The sequence below is a fragment of the Lacerta agilis genome, chromosome 1 (genome assembly GCF_009819535.1).
Source record: "Lacerta agilis isolate rLacAgi1 chromosome 1, rLacAgi1.pri, whole genome shotgun sequence".
In the NCBI taxonomy this organism is placed as follows: Eukaryota; Metazoa; Chordata; class Lepidosauria; order Squamata; family Lacertidae; genus Lacerta; species Lacerta agilis.
Window position 1 is genome coordinate 8,833,814 of NC_046312.1, and position 19,190 is coordinate 8,853,003.

At 42.7% G+C, this 19,190-nt stretch overlaps 1 protein-coding gene across 1 annotated transcript in view; it reads left to right on the forward strand.

The window, feature by feature from the left end:
- The first annotated feature begins 617 nt into the window (after positions 1-617).
- The window catches only part of HIF1A (hypoxia inducible factor 1 subunit alpha), a 39,901-nt gene continuing 21,328 nt past the window's right edge, over positions 618-19,190 (forward strand). The window contains 1 exon segment of the mRNA XM_033174104.1: positions 618-736. Coding sequence (XP_033029995.1) covers positions 693-736 — 44 coding nt within the window. The 5' untranslated portion in view covers positions 618-692.

The following is a 19,190-nucleotide window of genomic DNA, read 5'->3' on the forward strand; positions in this document are numbered from 1 at the left end:
TGCCCTTTCTGAGTCGGCAAGGCGACCCTGTGAAGCAGCCTCTCTCTCCACCGCGGTTCCCCAGATGTTGTTGGGACTACAATTCCCATCATCCCTAGCAACTAAGACCAGTGGCCGGGGGTGACGGGAGTTGTAGTCCGGCAACGACACCTGAGGGTGCCCCCGTTTGAAGCCGTGAGGGGAGGGGAAGGAAAGCGCGCGCAGGAGACAGCGACGTCGGCCTTCCGTCCCGCCCCTCACACAGCGCTACACGTGAAGCGCGGCGGCTCGGCCCACCCACTCGAGCGCGGCGGTTGGCTGGGCCGCGCTAGGCCGCGAGGAGGGGGCCGGGCCGCCTAGGCCTCTCCTGACTGGCGCAGGCCGCGCTCGTGACGGGAAGGCGGAGGCCCGAACCCGCCTCGTCCCCGCCCGCCTCGCCTGCCTTTCCTGCGACTCCTCTTCCCCGTCTGCGCCGACGCCGCTGACTAACCTTCGCCGGCCTCCCTCAGCCAAGTCGCCTCCTCAGTGTTGCTGCCGCGGCGCGTGAGGCTTCCGCCCGAGCCCTCTCTCGGAGGAGAGAGGCCTCCCTTCTCCACCCCACCCCCCGGCTCTTTGGGAAGAAGAAGAAGAGCCCGCCGGCCTGCGGCAGAAGCTCCGTCCGGGCAGTCAAGCTGGCTTCCGACGACGACGACGAAGGCGGCGCTGCCGCCGCCATGGAGCCCTGCGCCACGACGGGCGGCTCCAGCGACAAGAAAAGGTGCGGGTCTGGGCGGCACCGCTCGCCTCCTTCACACGCCCCCCATTCCTTGTTTCGGGTAGAGGGCCTTTGCTTGCTTGCTTACCCCGATATCATTGGTATTATTAGTATTCGTATTGCTTTGTCCCCCCGGAAGCTGAGCGCGCGCGCGGAGTTAGATGGTGGGAAGGACAAAAATCTTCTTCCCTCTCTTTCTCTCTGCTTTCCCACCAGCCTTTCTCCTCTTGTTCTCCCTCCAAGTCAGGCCATTGGGATAATAATAGTAGTAGTAGTAGTAGTAGTAATAATAATAATAATAATAATAATAATAATAATAATTAATAAATATGCTTTCTTCCCACGTCCAAATCCTCTTCTCTCCCCGCCCCGCCGCCGTCTAAATCTGGTTTCTCCTGTTCAAGGTTTCGGATCCCTTTTTATTATCATTATCTCTTCTTTTTTATGCCCAGCTGGGCTTCAGAGAAGATGCTTTGCCATTTTGCAAAAGCGGGGAGGGGGCGTCTTGGGACGCTCCTTCCAACAGGGTGTTTTTTCTTCTTCTTTTTGGCATCCTTCCTCCAGGGTCCTGTCATCATTTACCTTCCCCGTTGTTGTTGTTTTATAACGTAGCAAATCTAGCAGAGAAAAAGTGTGTGTGAGAGAGAATAGAGTTACAGTACTCCCTACTCCTTTATGTCCTTTCTGTGTGTGTGTGTTCCTGGCAGCGCCCCTTCTTTTCTCTCCCCCCCCCTTTGTTCTTATCTTATCTTTTCTCATTCCTCCTGCTTCCCCATCCTTTCTTCTCTCTGGAGGGTGTTTTGCTCTTTCGTTTCTTCTTCTTCTTCTTCTTCTCCTCCTCCTCCTCCTCCTCTCTCCTCCCCCCCCTTTCCAAAGTGTCCACGTCGCCATTTTGTTGGAGGGGGTGGGGGTGAGAGGGTTGGGGGGTATAAAACGAGAATCCAGGTTATAGAAAAGTGGAGGGTGCCCTTGACTTGCTAATCAGCGCAACTTTTCTTCCAATATTAATTTTATCTTCGCTGCCTCCCCAGGGTAGACCCTCAACATTTTGAGATTGTTGGTTTAGGCTGAATGTAAAACCTGGCTGGTTTGAAATGGGGAGACTGCGAGAATTGTGGTTGAGATGAGCAGTGGGAGTCCAATCTCTGGTTTCTTAGGCACACACAGACAGGGGAGTTATGCTAATGTGTCTTTGGGTGTTTGTAGATGGATATTAGATGGAGATGAGTCTGCCAGGGCCTGGCTGTGATTTAGAAAAAGAATGGTGCTTTGCTGTCGAGCTTTGCAAGTTCTCTGTAACCAAACCATATGGGGGAAAGTCAGTTTGAGGAAGGTATAAAATCACTGTTGGTAAGTGGATGAAAATTCTGTGCCTTTGAGTGTCTGGAAAGTGAGAGGAAAGTAATGTTTTAAAAGTTGGCCCCGCGTCCTGAGACAGAACAGAAAAGTAATGTTTCTTAAATTCATGATTTTTTTTCAGAAGAGCAGAAATGTTTCCAGTGAAAGAGACAAACTGTTCTTTTGTATGCTGCAAAAATAATAAAAACGTGCTGAGAATAAATTATACAATTCAAATGTTCAAAAATGGTTGGAATTGTGTTTCCATTGTCTTTCGAGGACAAATGCTATGACTTTTTTGTAATTTATGGAGCATCCTGTAACAAGATCCACTGGGATGAGTGGGTTAGGATCCAGCGGACCTCTCACTATGCTGAGAGGTTCCTGGTGTAGCCAGCTATGTTGGCTTAACTCCCACACCCTCTGGTCAGCTGGAGGTATGTCCTTTTCTCCCTCATCAAGCCTGGTGGATCTTAAGCTGGTGTAAGCTCAGAAAGAGGAGTATTACTCAAACACTACTTTAAAAGTCTGCTTTCTTTCTGCCAGGCTAAGTCACCACTGAATGCAGTTTGGAGTACTGTATATTTATGCCAGTTTATTGTATATAGGATTGCTCCCTTAGTCTGTTGCAGGTGTAACTTAGTTTTAATTCTAAATGTCGCATTACTTGCCTAACCTTTAAGATGGAACTCGCTGAAAAGTTTAAATAACATTTACAAAATTCTCATTGATATCCTGTAAATTGCTCTTGTTTTCTGTAAATGTTAGTAAAAGAGGATGCAAGCAGCCTTATATCCAGGGTATCATCAGATTAACTTTTTTGACCTGTGATCAGATATTTTATACCAATACAGTGGTACTTTGGGTTACAGACGCTTCAGGTTACAGACGCTTCAGGTTACAGACTCTGCTAACCCAGAAATAGTATCTCAGGTTAAGAACTTTATCTCAGGATGAGAACAGAAATTGCGCGTCAGCTGCGGCCCCATTAGCTAAAGTGGTACCTCAGGTTAAGAACAGTTTCAGGTTAAGAACGGACCTCCGGAATGAATTAAGTTCTTAACTCGAGGTACCACTGTAATCAGTTTCTAGATCAGGGATGGGCAAACCAGCCCCAGCCAGTGTGGTGAATGGTCAGGGATGACTGGAGTTGTCGGAAAGTGCATGTTGGCTACCCCTGTTCTAGATGGTACTTCCAAAATCTTTCCCCTGTGTTCTGTAACTCCTGGTGTTGTAGTTGCTCTCTATTTGCATCAGGTTCTCCCATCTATTGCTTCAGACTACAAGAGGCAGACTTGTTCTTCTCTGTAGTGGGAATGAGTCACTGAGAATGGAGGACGCTGAGAAAGAGAAACTGCAGCTCTTTTGGCAAGGGTAGCAGAGGTTATTCTAAACATCAGAATTACCCACATATTTCCCTTAATTGCTGGTTCCCATGGCATGTTCAGAACGAGTTGGATCTTCCTTTGGTAATTACCTTGGACTTCCAAGTGATAAGACCCTGTAGTAATTTGCAGCTGTGTAGTAAGGTTTGCCATTAGATATTTGTGGAGATTGGGTGGTCATTTTTTTAATTATTTTTAAATTCGACACCAATCCTTTTTCTGATGGATTAAGTTTCTTAATCTCCCATTGGCAGAAGGCAGTGTTTGTTTATATTGATAGCAATGCCATTTTTGCAAATTGAGACGGTTAAATGAGTTCAAGCTGTAAAATTTCTCACTGTTTAAATGGTGTTACTGTGACTGGATAAAACACTACATCGTATAACCTTCAAATATGTTGTACTAGGGCGGTTTCGCATATCAATATATCTTGGAGAAGCAGTAATCTCCCTAAAATTGACCAGTGGCTAAGAAGAGGGTGGGATGTCATGGTTGTGAACAGAATTATATGCCAGAAGTGATGTGGGAACAAACAATTCAGACTTCTCAACAAAAGTAGTGGCTTTTATTATGGTTTGGAATAAAAACATTGATTATACGATAACAATAGATGTTTTTGGCATGATATACCGGTAACTGGATGATATTTGTTTTAAAATAGAATGTTTGATATGATATCCAACCAGTATATCAACTTGTAACTGTAAATATTTATGGATACATGTACACATGTAGTTTGTATACTTGGTAAGTGTAAATTGTACAGGTATAACTATTAGGAAGCAAAGTTTGTCTGCGCTCATGAGGATATACAGCTAATGTGCTGATCCTGTGCAAAGATTAAATTGCTTGTCCCTAATGTTTTCAAAAATACATTGTTTTAATGTCATCATGGGATGGTCTGATCAGGGTGGATAAAAACCAATGATTTTATATTAAAAATGGGATTTTAAAAAATTTAAATAGGATTTTAAAAACAAAATGTTTTGGAGGAAAAATCTTTCTAAAGATAGTTTTCTATTTAAGTTACATTATAGTCCAAAGGCTATTCAAGAAATAAGGATTTAAGTTTTTCATGTGTGCTAAAACTCAGTCTCAGTTGTTTTTTTAAAACCGTTTAACCACATCAGTTAATAAACATGGATACATATGCTATAATGTTATTGTTTTAGTTAAATTGTTTAAATTGTTATTAAGGAAAAGATTACAGTGGTACCTCTGGATGCGGACAGGATCTGTTCCAGAGCTCTGGTTGGATCTCGAGGTTACCGCAACTGGAGGGACCGCTTCTGCAAATGCGTGTGTGGCAGTAGAGCACTTCTGTGCATGCACAGAAGTGGTAAGACTGCTTCTGCTCATGCGCACGGGGCAAAACCCAGAAAAATACTTCCAGGTTTGCCGCATTCACATCCTGAAGGATACGCAACCAGAGGTGTGCGTATCCAGAGGTACCACTGTATTTTTCTCCTTCCAATAAAGTACAGCAGAAAAGTTGTCCAAATATAAACAGTTAACTTAATAAATCTCACAATAATTTCATAATTATCTGTCTGTGTATTTCTAATAGTATAACCAAATCAGTAAAAACTACTCTGAAAATTTATTATCCCAAAAATGAAACCTTCCTCTGGTTGTAAATATTAAGATTATACCAGCAAGAATGAGTCTTTCTGTAAAAAAAAAAAAGATTTAAATCAAGTAGTACTTACTAGTGATTTAAATCAAGTCTTACTGACTAGTGATTTAAATTGTGATTTAAATCAAATCCACCCTGGGTCTAATATGAAATTGCCTTGCTGACTGGCCAGAAAGGTGATTGTGGGAAGACCACAATTTTAAGGCATGAAGGAGATCTCCTGATTTCCAGAAACTCTTCCCTGGTTTAAAGGAAACAGTAGATGAATTGCAGCTCCTATCTTTGGAGAGCAGCCTTGTGTGTTGAAATCTTGTGCTACACATTCTTCTCCTGGGTCTTGGTGTGAACATTCAGTTTGTAAATAAAGAGGGTAGGTGAGACCTGTTTGCTCTTCTGTTAAGGGCTGTAGTTATTTATGATGATGTGGAGAGTTGTTCTACAAAAAACAAACAAAACAAAAAACAACCCACCACATACAAATAACCTTGGAAGGTAACTACATCTTCTCTGAGAGGAAACTGGATTGTTTGGTAAGGTTCACAGGAATCAGTTATTATGTTCTCTGGAAATGCCTTTCTCCAACAATAAACTTATTTACACAAGTGTAGTGTGAAATCTGCAGCCGCTCTGGATCTTGCTTAGAAGCTACATAAATGATTTCTTCAATTCGTAACGTGTAAATTACGTTAGTGCCCTTTTATTTAAAATGCATCTCTGGGTTATTTGTGGGGCCTGCCTGGTGTTTATGCATAAGTAGAATGTGCTTTTATTTAAAATGCATCTCTTCGTTATTTGTTGGGCATAGGAATTTGTTCAATCCCCCCCCCAAAAAAAATATAGTCCGGCCCCCCACAAGGTCTGAGGGACAGTAGACCAGCTCCCTGCTATAGAGGTGTGCAAATAGCTGTTACTTTATGCTGATACTGGTTTTTTTTAGCACACATCAGGACTTTCGACTCCAGGTCATTAGTGCTAGAGTGGGATGAAAGTACAGTATATGATACAAGAGATTCAGATATCCTTACAAACAGCTAGGGGCTCCCCAGCTCCCCAGCTGATTTTATCCCCTTTCTCCAGTCTCTTACCCGGAGGGGGGGAACAGTTTGAGGGGACAGATGGATTTGATTTGATCAAGGAAATAACATAGGAGGAAAGTGTGCATGCACACGAAAGCTCATACCAAGAACAAACTTAATTGGTCTCTAAGGTGCTACTGGAAAGAATTTTTTATTTTATTTTGTTTTGACTATGGCAGACCAACACGGCTACCCACCTGTAATAGGAGGAAGGGTTAGGCTTCTCCCACTAGTGCTCCAGCCCCCCCCCCCCCCAGCTGCTTCTTATTTCAAGAAGGAAAGCTGCTCGGAACTGATCATAGGCTTCCTATGTTCCGTTCCATAGGCATCTCTTTAACTAGGATTGTTTGACAAAGATATGAACACAATAGCATTTGTATTGAAGCAGAGACATCACCTTGCCGACAAAGGTCCGTATAGTTAAAGCTATGGTTTTCCCAGTAGTAATGTATGGAAGTGAGAGCTGGACCATAAAGAAGGCTGATCGCCAAAGAATTGATGCTTTTGAATTATGGTGCTGGAGGAGACTCTTGAGAGTCCCATGGACTGCAAGAAGATCAAACCTATCCATTCTCAAAGAAATCAGCCCTGAGTGCTCACTGGAAGGACAGATCCTGAAGCTTGAGGCTCCAATACATTGGCCACCTCATAAGAAGAGAAGACTCCCTGGAAAAGACCCTGATGCTGGGAAAGATGGAGGGCACAAGAAGAAGGGGACAACAGAGGATGAGATGGTTGGACAGTGTTCTCGAAGCGACTAGCATGAGTTTGGCCAAACTGCGGGAGGCAGTGGAAGACAGGAGTACCTGGCGTGCTCTGGTCCATGGGGTCACAAAGAGTTGGACACGACTAAATGACTAAACAACAACAACAACAACAAATTGAAGCCTATGTGCAACTGTACTTGCTTCAGGGGTCTGATTACCTTTGCCACATCAGTGGAGCTTTCAACCAGCTGAAGCCTCATTGCTTTCCTTTCCTATCGTCTTTTGGGGGCTAGCAAATATGAGAAGTCTAAAGTGGAAAGCTGCAAACAGGAGTGTCTGACAACATTGGTTAAGCTGGGAATGATGATACTGTTGCATCCAAAACATTTGCGGGCTTGCTGCCAAAGGCTTGTCCTTGTTTGCAGCAGCCTCCTGCCCTCTGTGGCTTCCTTCCTCAGATTTCATGAAGCATCCAGTTTGCGAGAAGGAAAAGGCACTGGTTTCTTTGCAACCCCAGAGATGGAATTAGCTTCCGGCTTGATACTTAGCTGGGCACATGTTCTTCCTGAGGCATTCTCCTGTTCTCGTCCATAAGAACATTAGAACTCCCTTGCTGGATTAGACCAATGTTCTGTTTCCAGTGACCAGCCCAGGGGTAGGCAACCTAAGGCCCGGGGGCTGGATGCGGCCCAATCGCCTTCTCAATCCAGCCTGCAGACAGTCCGGGAATCAGTGTGTTTTTACATGAGTAGAATGTGTCCTTTTATTTAAAATGCAACTCTGGGTTATTTGTGGGGCATACAAATTCGTTCAATTTTTTCCCCTTCAAAATATAGTCCGGCCCAACACATGGTCTGAGGGTCTGAGCCCACGGCTGGAAAAGGTTGCAGACCCCTGGACCAGCCATATGCCTCTAGGGAGCTTGTAAGGAAGTGAGGCATTTCCCTTTTTATTGTTCTGCTCTTTGTATCAGTAGCTCTTCTTCAGGCTCAGATGTCTTGAAAAGAGGGCTACACCTTGCTTTGAAAATCTACTTGTGCTAAGAGGCTAACTCTAAAAAGAATTAGTACTTCTTGGATTCAGAATCAGCTGAAAATGAAGTCAGTTGTGCACAGATTTAAGGGGTTGGCCTTAATCATGAATAAAGGCTAGGGGGTAAGGTTTTCCCCAGGGAAGGGTTGTGGGAGAGGAGTGTGTATTCGTAAGGGTGGCTTCAGATTTGTAACTTGCTGTTATTGAAAAGTCAGTATCACTTCTGTACTGGAAAGTAACCTGAAATACTGTAGTTGATTTGCATTAAAAGCAAACAAAGGTTAGAGTGTTCCAGTTACAGGTGGGTAGCCGTGTTGGTCTGCCATAGTCCAAAACAAAATAAAATAAATTCCTTCCAGTAGCACCTTAGAGACCAACTAAGTTTGTTCTTGGTATGAGCTTTTGTGTGCATGCACACTTCTTCAGGTTAGAGTGTGCAGCTCTCATGCTCAGAATGGTCAAGGGGTTTTCCAGCTTGGAGATGAGCTTTAATGATAAGGTTGTTAAATAGCCCTGTCTTTTAGAATGGACATGGGATAGCATCTGAGTAGCTAACTCTGATAGAAAGAGGCTTTTGTGGCATATTTACTGTACATAAAGTGGAGTGGCTTCTTTGAAACACACTGTCCCCATCTGTGCTCCAGAATCTTAGAACAGTGTATACTCTAATCACCTATCTGATTTCTAGTTTCATATTCTTGAGCACAAGAGCTGATTTTTCCTTTTTTTTGGGGGGGGGGGGTTCTAATTGGCAAACACTTTTTGCTGATGTTTAATTTTACTGTTTTCTATTAGATTCTAATGCAGGGTCAGCAAACTTACAGGGCCTCGGGCCAGTGCCTCCAGCGCCAATTGTGCGGAAGGGCGGAGGAACGCACGCCCATACGCGTGCGCACACGCTACTTCTGGTGCATTTCCAGGTTGGAGGAGCACCAGAAATAGCTTGTGCGCATGTGCACAGGCCTCCGACCCAGAAGTGTACCGGAAATTACGCTTGCACATGCGCACAAGCTATTTCCAGTGCTCCTCGACCCGGAAGTGGGCAGCCGCGCCACATCGGTAAGAGCGGGCGGGTAGCAGCAGGCCGGATAATGGAGTGCCTCGGGCCGTAGTTTGGAGACCTCTGTTCTAATGGATTATTGAATATTGCTTTATTTGATATAGGTCAGGGGTCAGCAACCTTCGGCTCTCCAGATGTTTCGGACTACAATTCCCATCATCCCTGACCACTGGTCCTGTTAGCTAGGGATCATGGGAGTTGTAGGCCAAAACATCTGGAGAGCCGAAGGTTGCCTATGCCTGATATAGGTTGTTCATTTTAGAGTTATTGTGACTTTTTAAGATTGGATTGTTACTATTAATTTTTGATGTTTTATTATGTTTTTATATGTTTTGGAAGTGACCCAGAATGACCGGGGGATAATAATAATAATAATAATAATAATAATAATAATAATAATAGATAGCATATAATAAACATTTAATAATAAATAATGGGTAGCATTCTTTTCATCCCTGCTTTAGTTTGAAAAATAAGCTGCTTGATGCCAGTTGTGGATTTGTGCCAAGTATGCCACCGATCCAAAGAGCAACTTTAGGCCTGCCCAAGGGTGTGGGCATATGTTTTTGAATTTGAAAAATGGACATCTGAAACACCATATAACAAACTGTCTTGAAAAGCCCTCACAATTCCAGATGCATTTTTCTGTGTTCGTGGATGGACAAGCTGCCTGGCTGCTGTATGAAAGGATAGATAATAATAACAACAACAACAACAACAACAACAACAACAACAACAACAACAACAACAACAACAATTTATTATTTATACCCCGCCCATCTGGCTGGGTTTCCCCAGCCACTCTGGGTGGCTTCCAACAGAACATTAAAATGCAATAATCTATTAAACATTAAAAGCCTCCCTAAACAGGGCTGCCTTCAGATGTCTTCTAAAGGTCTGGTAGTTGTTTTTTTCTTTGACATCTGGTGGAGGGCGTTCCACAGGGCGGGTGCCACTACCGAGAAGGCCCTCTGCCTTGTTCCCTGTAACTTGGCTTCTCGTAGTGAGGGAACCACCAGAAGGCCTTCGGCACTGGACCTCAGTGTCCGGGCAGAATGATGGGGGTGGAGATGCTCCTTCAGGTATACTGGACTGAAGCCATTTAGGGCTTTAAAGGTCAGCACCAACACTTTGAATTGTGCTCAGAAACGCACTGGGAGCCAATGTAGGTCTTTCAAGACCGGTGTTATGTGGTCTCGGCATCCGCTCCCAGTCACCAGTCTAGCTGCCGCATTCTGGATTAGTTGTAGTTTCCGGGTCACCTTCAAAGGTAGCCCCACGTAAAGCACATTGCAGTAATCCAAGCGAGAGATAACTAGAGCATGCAGCACTCTGGCGAGACAATCCGCGGGCAGGTACGGTCTCAGCCTGCTTACCAGATGGAGCTGCTAGATTGCTGCCCTGGATACAGAATTAACCTGAGCCTCCATGGACAGCTGTGAGTCCAGAATGACTCCCAGGCTACGTACCTGGTCCTTCAGGGGCACAGTTATCCCATTCAGGACCAGGGAGTCCTCCACACCTGCCCACCTCCTGTCCCCCAAAAACAGTACTTCTGTCTTGTCAGGATTCAACCTCAATCTGTTAGCCTCCATCCATCCTCCAACTGCCTCCAGACACTCACACAGGAGAAGGTCCCCTTCAATGCATGGAATTAACTTTGTGGTTGTTTGGAATTTGTAACATGTGCACGCACAAACACACAATGGTGAGATCTGGTGAGGAGAAAGTGTCATTATCAGATCATAGTTTTCTGTGCTTGAGAAACAGTAACATATGACACCTTACTTAAGAATAAACTAGCTAATAAACAAACTGATAGAGCATAGTTCCTAAATGGCAGTCCAGCCTTTCAGATTAGTCCACAAATGTTACTAGCCCATACACAATTGTATTGGCCTCCCTACCCAAGTTAGCCGTGGCAACTAGTTTCTTGCTAATTTGCGTTCTGATGTTTGTGTACATTGAAGGTACCAGTTTTGATTACCACATGGTTACTGTTTTTAAAATTTAAATGGACCTCTTGAAGGTAGATAGCAACTACTGTTCAAATAATGTTGCAGATGTGAGGCTAGAGCTGTGAAAGAGATCTGTTGTAGAAAGGCTTTGGTTCTAGAAGAAGAGCATATTTGCGACATGGGCTCTGGCATCCCTATAGTTCCCAGCCTTTGATAAATGAAGTGTGCAGTTAGTTTAGATGTGGAGAAGATTCCGGCTTAACTTTAATGTTTGCCTTGCAAATTTATGTGAGTTTTTTCTTTCATGATAAAAGTTTTATACAGTTAAATGTGACGCATTTGTTGGCTGCTGAAGGGAATGTTGAGATCTAGTAGATCTGCCTTGATAATTTAGGAGAGAAGTTTTGGTGATTTTTTTTTCTTCCCCAGGAAAGCTCTTTGAGCCAGTCTTTTCCCATGTGAAGAGACAATTCTTCAGCTGCAGGTACAACCCATAGAGATGCTTCTGGACCAGTAGCATGGTAGTTTCAAATTAGATTATGGTAGAGTTGCAGAAAGCTGCTTAGAAATTGTGAGATTCTATTCCATTCTAAACAATTTTGTTCTGTGTTCTGAACCAAACCATTAGAAAATGCAATGAAGCCTAAGTAATTTAGGCTAGGGAGTAGGATTTACAATGGGTTGTTGGACTAGATAAACCTTTGTTCTGAACCAGGGTGGATAAAAATCAATGATTTTTTTTTAAAAAAATAAAAAATCAGATTTTTTAAAATTTAAATCAGATTTTTTAAAATAAAATGCTTTTTGGGGGAAATATATTACCATCCAAAGGTTATTCAATCATGAAATAATGATTAGTTTTTTAATTACCGGTATGTAGAATAAGGCTGTATATGTTTAATTTTTTTGGTAAATAAATTCCATTAATCCATTCACAATGTCATTTATGCTCTTCCAGGGGTTTTGTATGATTATTGGGCAGTTTCTCTGCCTACAAGATATTATCACAGATGCTTGGTTTACTTTTGCAGTTCTCAAAACTGAATTTGACTCAGCAGGGATCACATGCCTCTTATTCACAGCAAACATGTTATAACATGAACAGAGTTGAGAAAAAGACCTTAATCCTATTGTTCTACAAACCTATGAATACAGAATCAACCCCTTCAGTGTTAAGTTTCAAGAAGTTCAGTGAATAGAATAGAAACAATATTTTTCTGATTGGAGTGGAATGGATCTAATAAATCTATTTAAATTGCTATTATTAAGGTAATGATTATTTTTCTCCTTCCTAAGTACAACAGAAAAGTTGTCCAAATATGAATGATTAACCTATAAAACTGGGGATAAAAAAAACTAATATGAAAAGTTGTTATTCTAAAAATCTTCATCTACTTGCATATTAAAGTTATACCAGCAAGAATTAGTCTTTACTGTATGTAGAAAACTGTGATTTAAATCAAGCCTTACTGACTAGTGATTTAAATCGTGATTTAAATCAGTTTGATTTAAATCAAATCCACCCTGTTCTGAACCAGTACGGCACTGGATATGTTCTGAAGCTGAAGTTTGAAAAACACTGGTTGACTGAAGTAGGTGTTGGGAATCTGCTTGGCTCTGAGAACTTCATAGGATTCCCAGAAACGAATCCATAAATCAATCACTGGACAGTAAATGAGAGCTGATCAGTGCTTGTGTTTCCTTTCTGGTACACTGTCTAGGGCCAGCAGGGGTTGGGAACCTTTTCCTGTCTAATAGCTGTATTTCCTCTTGGCCAGCCCTTGGGACACACAGATGTCAGCAGCCAAAAAAAACTGAATGTGGCCAGAGTGGGCTGGGCCATCTCTTGTGCACACAGACACATCCTTCACTTTTCTGTAATTCACACCAACAGAAACCAAGATCATTCATTCCCTTTATTCCTCTCCTCTCGCTCAAGTCACAGCCCATACACAGCTGAAATCTCTCCTTCCGTAATCAGTTTGTCTTGTCCCTCACACTTTCTGCCTCAGGGGCCACTTGTTGATGTTCTTGCTTGTGTTGAGTGGTGGTGAACAGCCTTGTGGGGTTTTTTATGGTGTAACACTTTTCAGTGTATTTGTATTGATTTACTGGATACCTTATTATTATTATTATTATTATTATTATTATTATTATTATTATTAATTTTTTATTTAAACCTTTTTCAGCTATACGAAATAAAGTGAAAAAAGAGAAAGTGCAATATATGCGCGCACACACATACACACACACTTGCATGTGTGTATACACACATATATGCATATGTATATATTCTAATACATATATGATTATTAACGATGAGCCTCTTGGGCTTGCTGATCGGAAGGTCGGTGGTTTGAATCCACGTGACAGGGTGAGCTCCCGTTGCTCTGTCTCAGCTTCTGCCAACCTAGCAGTTCAAAAGCATAGCAGTGCATGTAGATAAATAGGTACCGCTGTGTCAGGAAGGTAAATGGCGTTTCCATGCGCTCTGGTTTCCGTCACGGTGTTCCATTGCGCCAGAAGTGGTTTAGTCATACTAGCCACATGACCCGGAAAGCTGTCTGTGGACAAATGCTACCTCCCTCGGCCTGAAGCGAGATGAGCACTGCAACCCCATAGTCTCCTTTGAATGGACATAACCACCCAGGGTTCTTTTAATAACCTACTTTACTCTGTATGAACTTGCTCCAAATATCAATATATTTATCCAAGCAAAGTCTGTGTCTAGAAGCAGGCTTCAGAAATTGCTATTTTTGAGCCCCATTCAGCCCCCCTCATCCCATATATGCAGACCAGCCGCGCAGAGTCTGGATTATTTACTGTAGATAAGCAGGAACTTCTTCTTACAAAGCTGTTAATGCTAGTAACATGAGTGGGGCATTCCAGGCAGCCGTGATCTCATAGCGCTTCCAGAATTATTTGCAGCACTCAAAACTGATAATACAACTGAGCACTTCTGGAACTGCACAAAGAGTTAACAGCTGTTAATGCTGGTGGAAAGATGATCCCACTTCTAAGTAGTTCCCCATCCTTTTTCTAGGTCATGGGTTGATAACCTGTAGTATGCAGCATTCCTGGGCAGGGATGCAGAATTACTTACCGGTAATCCAAGTTCACTCTTTACATTCAGAATCAACTATATAAACACTCTAGTTTCTAGGGGATTTCATTTTAAACAGACATTCTGCATTTTACTCAGTTGTCTAGACTTTTAATTGTTAGAAAATGAAAGTCTGTTCATTTGTTGGGACATATTGAACAACTTGCCATATGTATGTCTGCATACAACTTTTTAAATCCCTGCAAGATTAAACATGTTGCGAAGTTAAAATATGGAATGCAGAAGCTATCGGTTACAGCTGTTTTGTTTTTTAATGAGTAGGCAGTCATAGTTATGTAATTGTGAAGGTAGAAGCTTTTAAAGGGATAGTGGTCAGTACAGTGGTACTTCTGTTTAAGAACAGTCCTGTTTACGAACAATTCGCTTTACGAACTCCGCAAAACCGGAAGTAGTGTCCCGCTTTGAGAACTTCACCTCAGTCTAGGAATGGAATCCAAATGGTAGAAGCGCACCGGCGGTGGGAAAGCACGCCTTGGTTTAAGAACTATTTCGGTTTAAGAATGGAGTTACAGAACGGATTAGGTTCGTAAACCAAGGTATCACTGTATGTCTAGAAAACTTGTCCATTGCCATTGTTAGATCATCATGCCACAGCAAAGATTGCAGCGAGCTGTGGACCAGCTTTGCCCTATCCCTATGAGATCTGGCAACAGCCAATGTAATTCAACAATAGCTGTGACAAGTCTGTCCTTCAGCATACCTGGAAATGGATAGTAAATGATGGAAGGAGAGATGGGAATCAGAAGACTTCTCTGTCCATGATAAAATCCCTTCTTGCTGATACGGAAGGATAAACATCTGATCTGCCCCACCCCCCCAATACACAACTGGTCCAGAAAAATATTACATTACCTATTTTGTGTATCTCATTCTCTGGAGTTTCAAAGGAACTCTAGTTTTTGCCCCTGTACTATAATTTCTGGCGAATTACCACTTCCTCTGGACCCCAGCCCAGCCCTATACAGTAACACCTTACTTACAGACAACTGCCAAGAAAAGAAGATACAATACCAGTGAATTGTGTGGTGGTTTTACAGAAGGCAAATTAGTGCTGCCTCTTATTTTGTAGGTTATCTGATTATTTTGTTGTAAGCTGCTTTGAGCTTGTGTAAAGGTTGCCTGTAAATGTGTTATTTTTTAAAGAATTGTCCTGTTTACAGGGCATGATTTTTCGAGAGTTGTCTTGTTTACAGGACACATTTTTTGGAGAATACCCGGTAACTTATGGTTTGAGGTATTAGGATAAAAGTGCAAGAGCAGCTCCTTTAAAGGGACTGCCTGGGGGGGGGGGGGGGGAAATAGCAGAAGGAATAAGTTTTCCTCTGTTTATGCAGGTGGACTATTTGTTTGGGCATCTGAGTTTCTTGTTTTGAGTTATTCTCCAGCACTAATGTGAATACTTGCTTAATGGTGGTGCATTTGTCTAATTTACAATAGTCATTTAATATGATTGTATACCTCTCAAATCACCAGGACACTTAATCCCCATGGTTGACTTCAGTGAGACTACTTTGGAGTAAGTAATTTTGTGGATTGCAATCTTTATCATTGGTTATGACTTGATGACTAAGCATAAATCACGAGCTGCCTTTTCATTAACCCTTCATTGCACCTGCACATTTATCTTGTTGGAATAAAGCACTTAGAAGCAAAACAGTTCAGTAGTCAGGCTTAAGTATCTGAAGCACTTAAAATTTAGAGTCCAGATTTACAGCTTTGTTGTTGTTGTGTTTGTTTAACCTTCCCAACTGCTTTATTTACAGTGTTAGGTTTTGCGGGTCCCTGGAAGCATGTTGCAGGCTGGAATTATTTAGCTATATATATGTCAAACCTAACAGTGGGAGAAGTTTTGGGACACAGACTAGTACATGTGAGTTTGATAATGTTGAAACAAAATAAAAAATTCCTTCCAGTAGAATTTTGAATTTTTTTTATTTTTTATTTGTTTTGACTATGGCAGACCAACACGGCTACCAACCTGTATTGATAATGTTGGTAAGTCAAGCAAATGGGGCAAGCTGTAGTTCCCAACGCTGCTTTATAAGGAGTGCCTGATGCAGTATTTACTCAGCAGGAAGAAATGGCATAGGCTGTGCAAGTTCTATCCTCCATTGTTCTGTGCTCAGGCTTTCAGTTTTTTGGAAAATATTCCTACTTTGTGACCAAAAACATTTGCCACTCTGATTTCTCACTATGAACCCTGCCCCTCCCCCCCCCCGCTCCCTCAGAAGTATATGAAGAGTCAGGTTATTGCTATTCTAGCAAACATCCTGTAAATTAAAAAAGGTAGTTCTGAAGAAATTTGGCGCCATCATTTACAATTTCTACTAAGGGACTTAGCAGCCACATAAGACCTTCTGTGGAATTTAATCATGGTTTGCCATAAAAGCAAAAATAAATTTTGTCATTTGACTGCAAGCATAAATGCGGATAAGGACACTGATAACTTATTTCTGTGGCTTTTTTTCTGAGTTGGATTCCTGTAAGAGATTAAAACCAGTGCTAGAAACTCAGATACATAATCTAATCAAGAAATACAGCAGTGTTTCTGTGAGACGTATGTGCACACTGATTACAGCTGATTGGTTGGACAGGACTTCAGGAATTGAGTTGTCATCTTATTCTTTCAACTTCCCAAGCTGCCTTTGTACCTTTGGTGTTTTATTTGTTGGGGGCTGCTATAGTTGCCATTTTATAAACTTGAAAAAAACAGACCTTTTATAATATGAAAGCAGATATACATGTAACTCTTGTCAAGACTGTTTTTTGGATTTTAAAATGTTTGTCTACCCTGGGAATTGGACGCGGGCTGAGCCTGAAAAACAGCTTACATTATATTTAGTTAAAATAAAAAATTAAAAATAGTCCAGTAGCACCTTAAAGGTAAAGGCACCTCTGACCGTTAGGTCCAGTCGCGGACAACTCTTGGGTTGCGGTGCTCATCTTGCTTTACTGGCTGAAGGAGCTGGCGTACAGCTTTCAGATACCATGCACACAAAAGCATATACCTAGAACAAAGTTAGTTGGTCTCTAAGGTGCTACTGGACTATTTTTTAATTTTTTATTTCGACTGCATCAGACCAACATGGCTACCTACCTGAATTAATATTTAGTTAGTTTGTGTATACACCCCAGGCACTCTTAGGCCCCCGCTGAGAAAGAACGGCCCAGAGATTCATCTCTACACACCCTCAAGGCTGTGCTATTCTTAGATATTGAGCTTTTTCCTATTGGGATGCGGGTGGCGCTGTGGGTTAAACCACAGAGCCTAGGGCTTGCCGATCAGAAGGTTGGCAGTTCAAATCCCCGTGACGGAGTGAGCTCCTGTTGCTCTGTTCCTGCTCCTGCCAATGTAGCAGTTTGAAAGCACATCGAAGTGAAAGTAGATAAATAGGCAGGAAGGTAAATGGTGTTTCCGTGCGTTGCTCTGGTTCGCCAGAAGCGGCTTAGTCATGCTGGCCACATGACCCGGAAGCTGTACGCCAGCTCCCTCGGCCAATAAAGGGAGATGAGCGCCGCAACCCCAGAATCATCCACGACTGGACCTAATGTTTAGGGGTCCCTTTTACCTTTACCTTTACCTATTAGTTTCTTAATCACCCTAAACTCTTTCGCCAAGGTCTCTGCATTACTCTCATTTTGGTGCTTCATCTAGCTTTAACAGGCCCTGTCCCAGACCAAACAAGCACCCGATTCCCGGAGAGGGGCTGCGGCCAACCCTCCTTGCTTTTCCTTTTCACTAATTGACAGATTGCACTTAATTAACCATCTGTTTTATTGGCTAGTTTTACATGTTGGGAAAAGGGGGAACACAGAGCTTCAGAAATGAAGCTCAAAACCATGTGATACTAGAGACTGCATGTGAAGAATTGGAACAGGAGTGATTATTTCCTGGGTTTTTTTACACGATTGCTGTAAACTGGAGATGGGAAGAGTTTTCACAGGATAAAATGAGACTACTGGCAAGGCCAAATCTATGTATGTTTAAAAATGTAATATTTTGTGTTTTAGTTTTATAAGTGGCAGCCGGGACAAGTATTTGATCCCCTGCTAAATTTGCCCGTTTGCCTTCTGACAAGAAATGACCAGTCCTTAATTTTAATGGTAGGTTTATTGTAGCTGTGAGAGACAGAATAACAACAGGAAAACCCCCAGAGGACAAAAGTCAGAGATGTGCATTATAATGAGTGAAATAGTATTTGATCCCTTTGCAAAAGATGACTTAGTACTTGGTGGCAAAACCCTTGTTGGCAATTACAGAGGTCAGACGTTTCTTGTAGGTGGCCACCGGGTTTGCACACATCTCAGGAGGTATTTGTCCCATTCCTCTTTGCAGATCCTCTCCAAGTCAGTAAGATTTTGAGGCTGATGTGTAGCTACGTGAACCTTCAGCTCCCTCCACAGATTTTCGATGGGATTAATCATTAATGCCTGGACACTGGCTAGGCCACTCCAGGACCTTAATGTGCTTCTTCTTGAGCCACTGTTGGCTTGGCCATGTGTTTTGGGTCATTGTCATGCTGGATACCCATCCTCGACCCATTTTCAATGCCCTGGCTGAGGGAAGGACGTGCTCACCCAAGATTTGACGATACATGGTCCCGTCCATCGTCCATTGATGCAGTGAAGGTGTCCCCTTAACAGAAAAATACTCTCCCATGTTTGACGGTAGGGATTGTGTTCTTGGGGTCATAGGCAGCATTCCTGCTCCTCCAAACATGGCGAGTTGAGTTTGATGCCAAAGAGCTCGATTTTGGTCTCATCTGACCACAACACTTTCACCCAGTTCTCTGGGTCATTCAGATGTGCATTGGCAAACTGCAGACAGGCCTGTACATGTGCTGTCTTGAGCAAAGGAACCTCGCGGGGCTCTGCAAGATCTCAGTCCTTCAAGGTGTAGTGTGTTACCAACTGTTTTCATGGTGACTATGGTCCCAGCTGCCCTGAGATCATTGACAAGTTCCCCCCATGTAGTTCTGGGCTGCTTCATCATTGTTCTCCTGATCATTGCAACTCCACGAGATGAGAACTTGCATGGAACCTCAGACCGAGGAAGGTTGATTTTGTGTTGTGGCAGTCGGATCGCCCTTGAAGATGCACCTCTTCAGACTAGCATTTCCTCCTATTAGATATTTAATTTT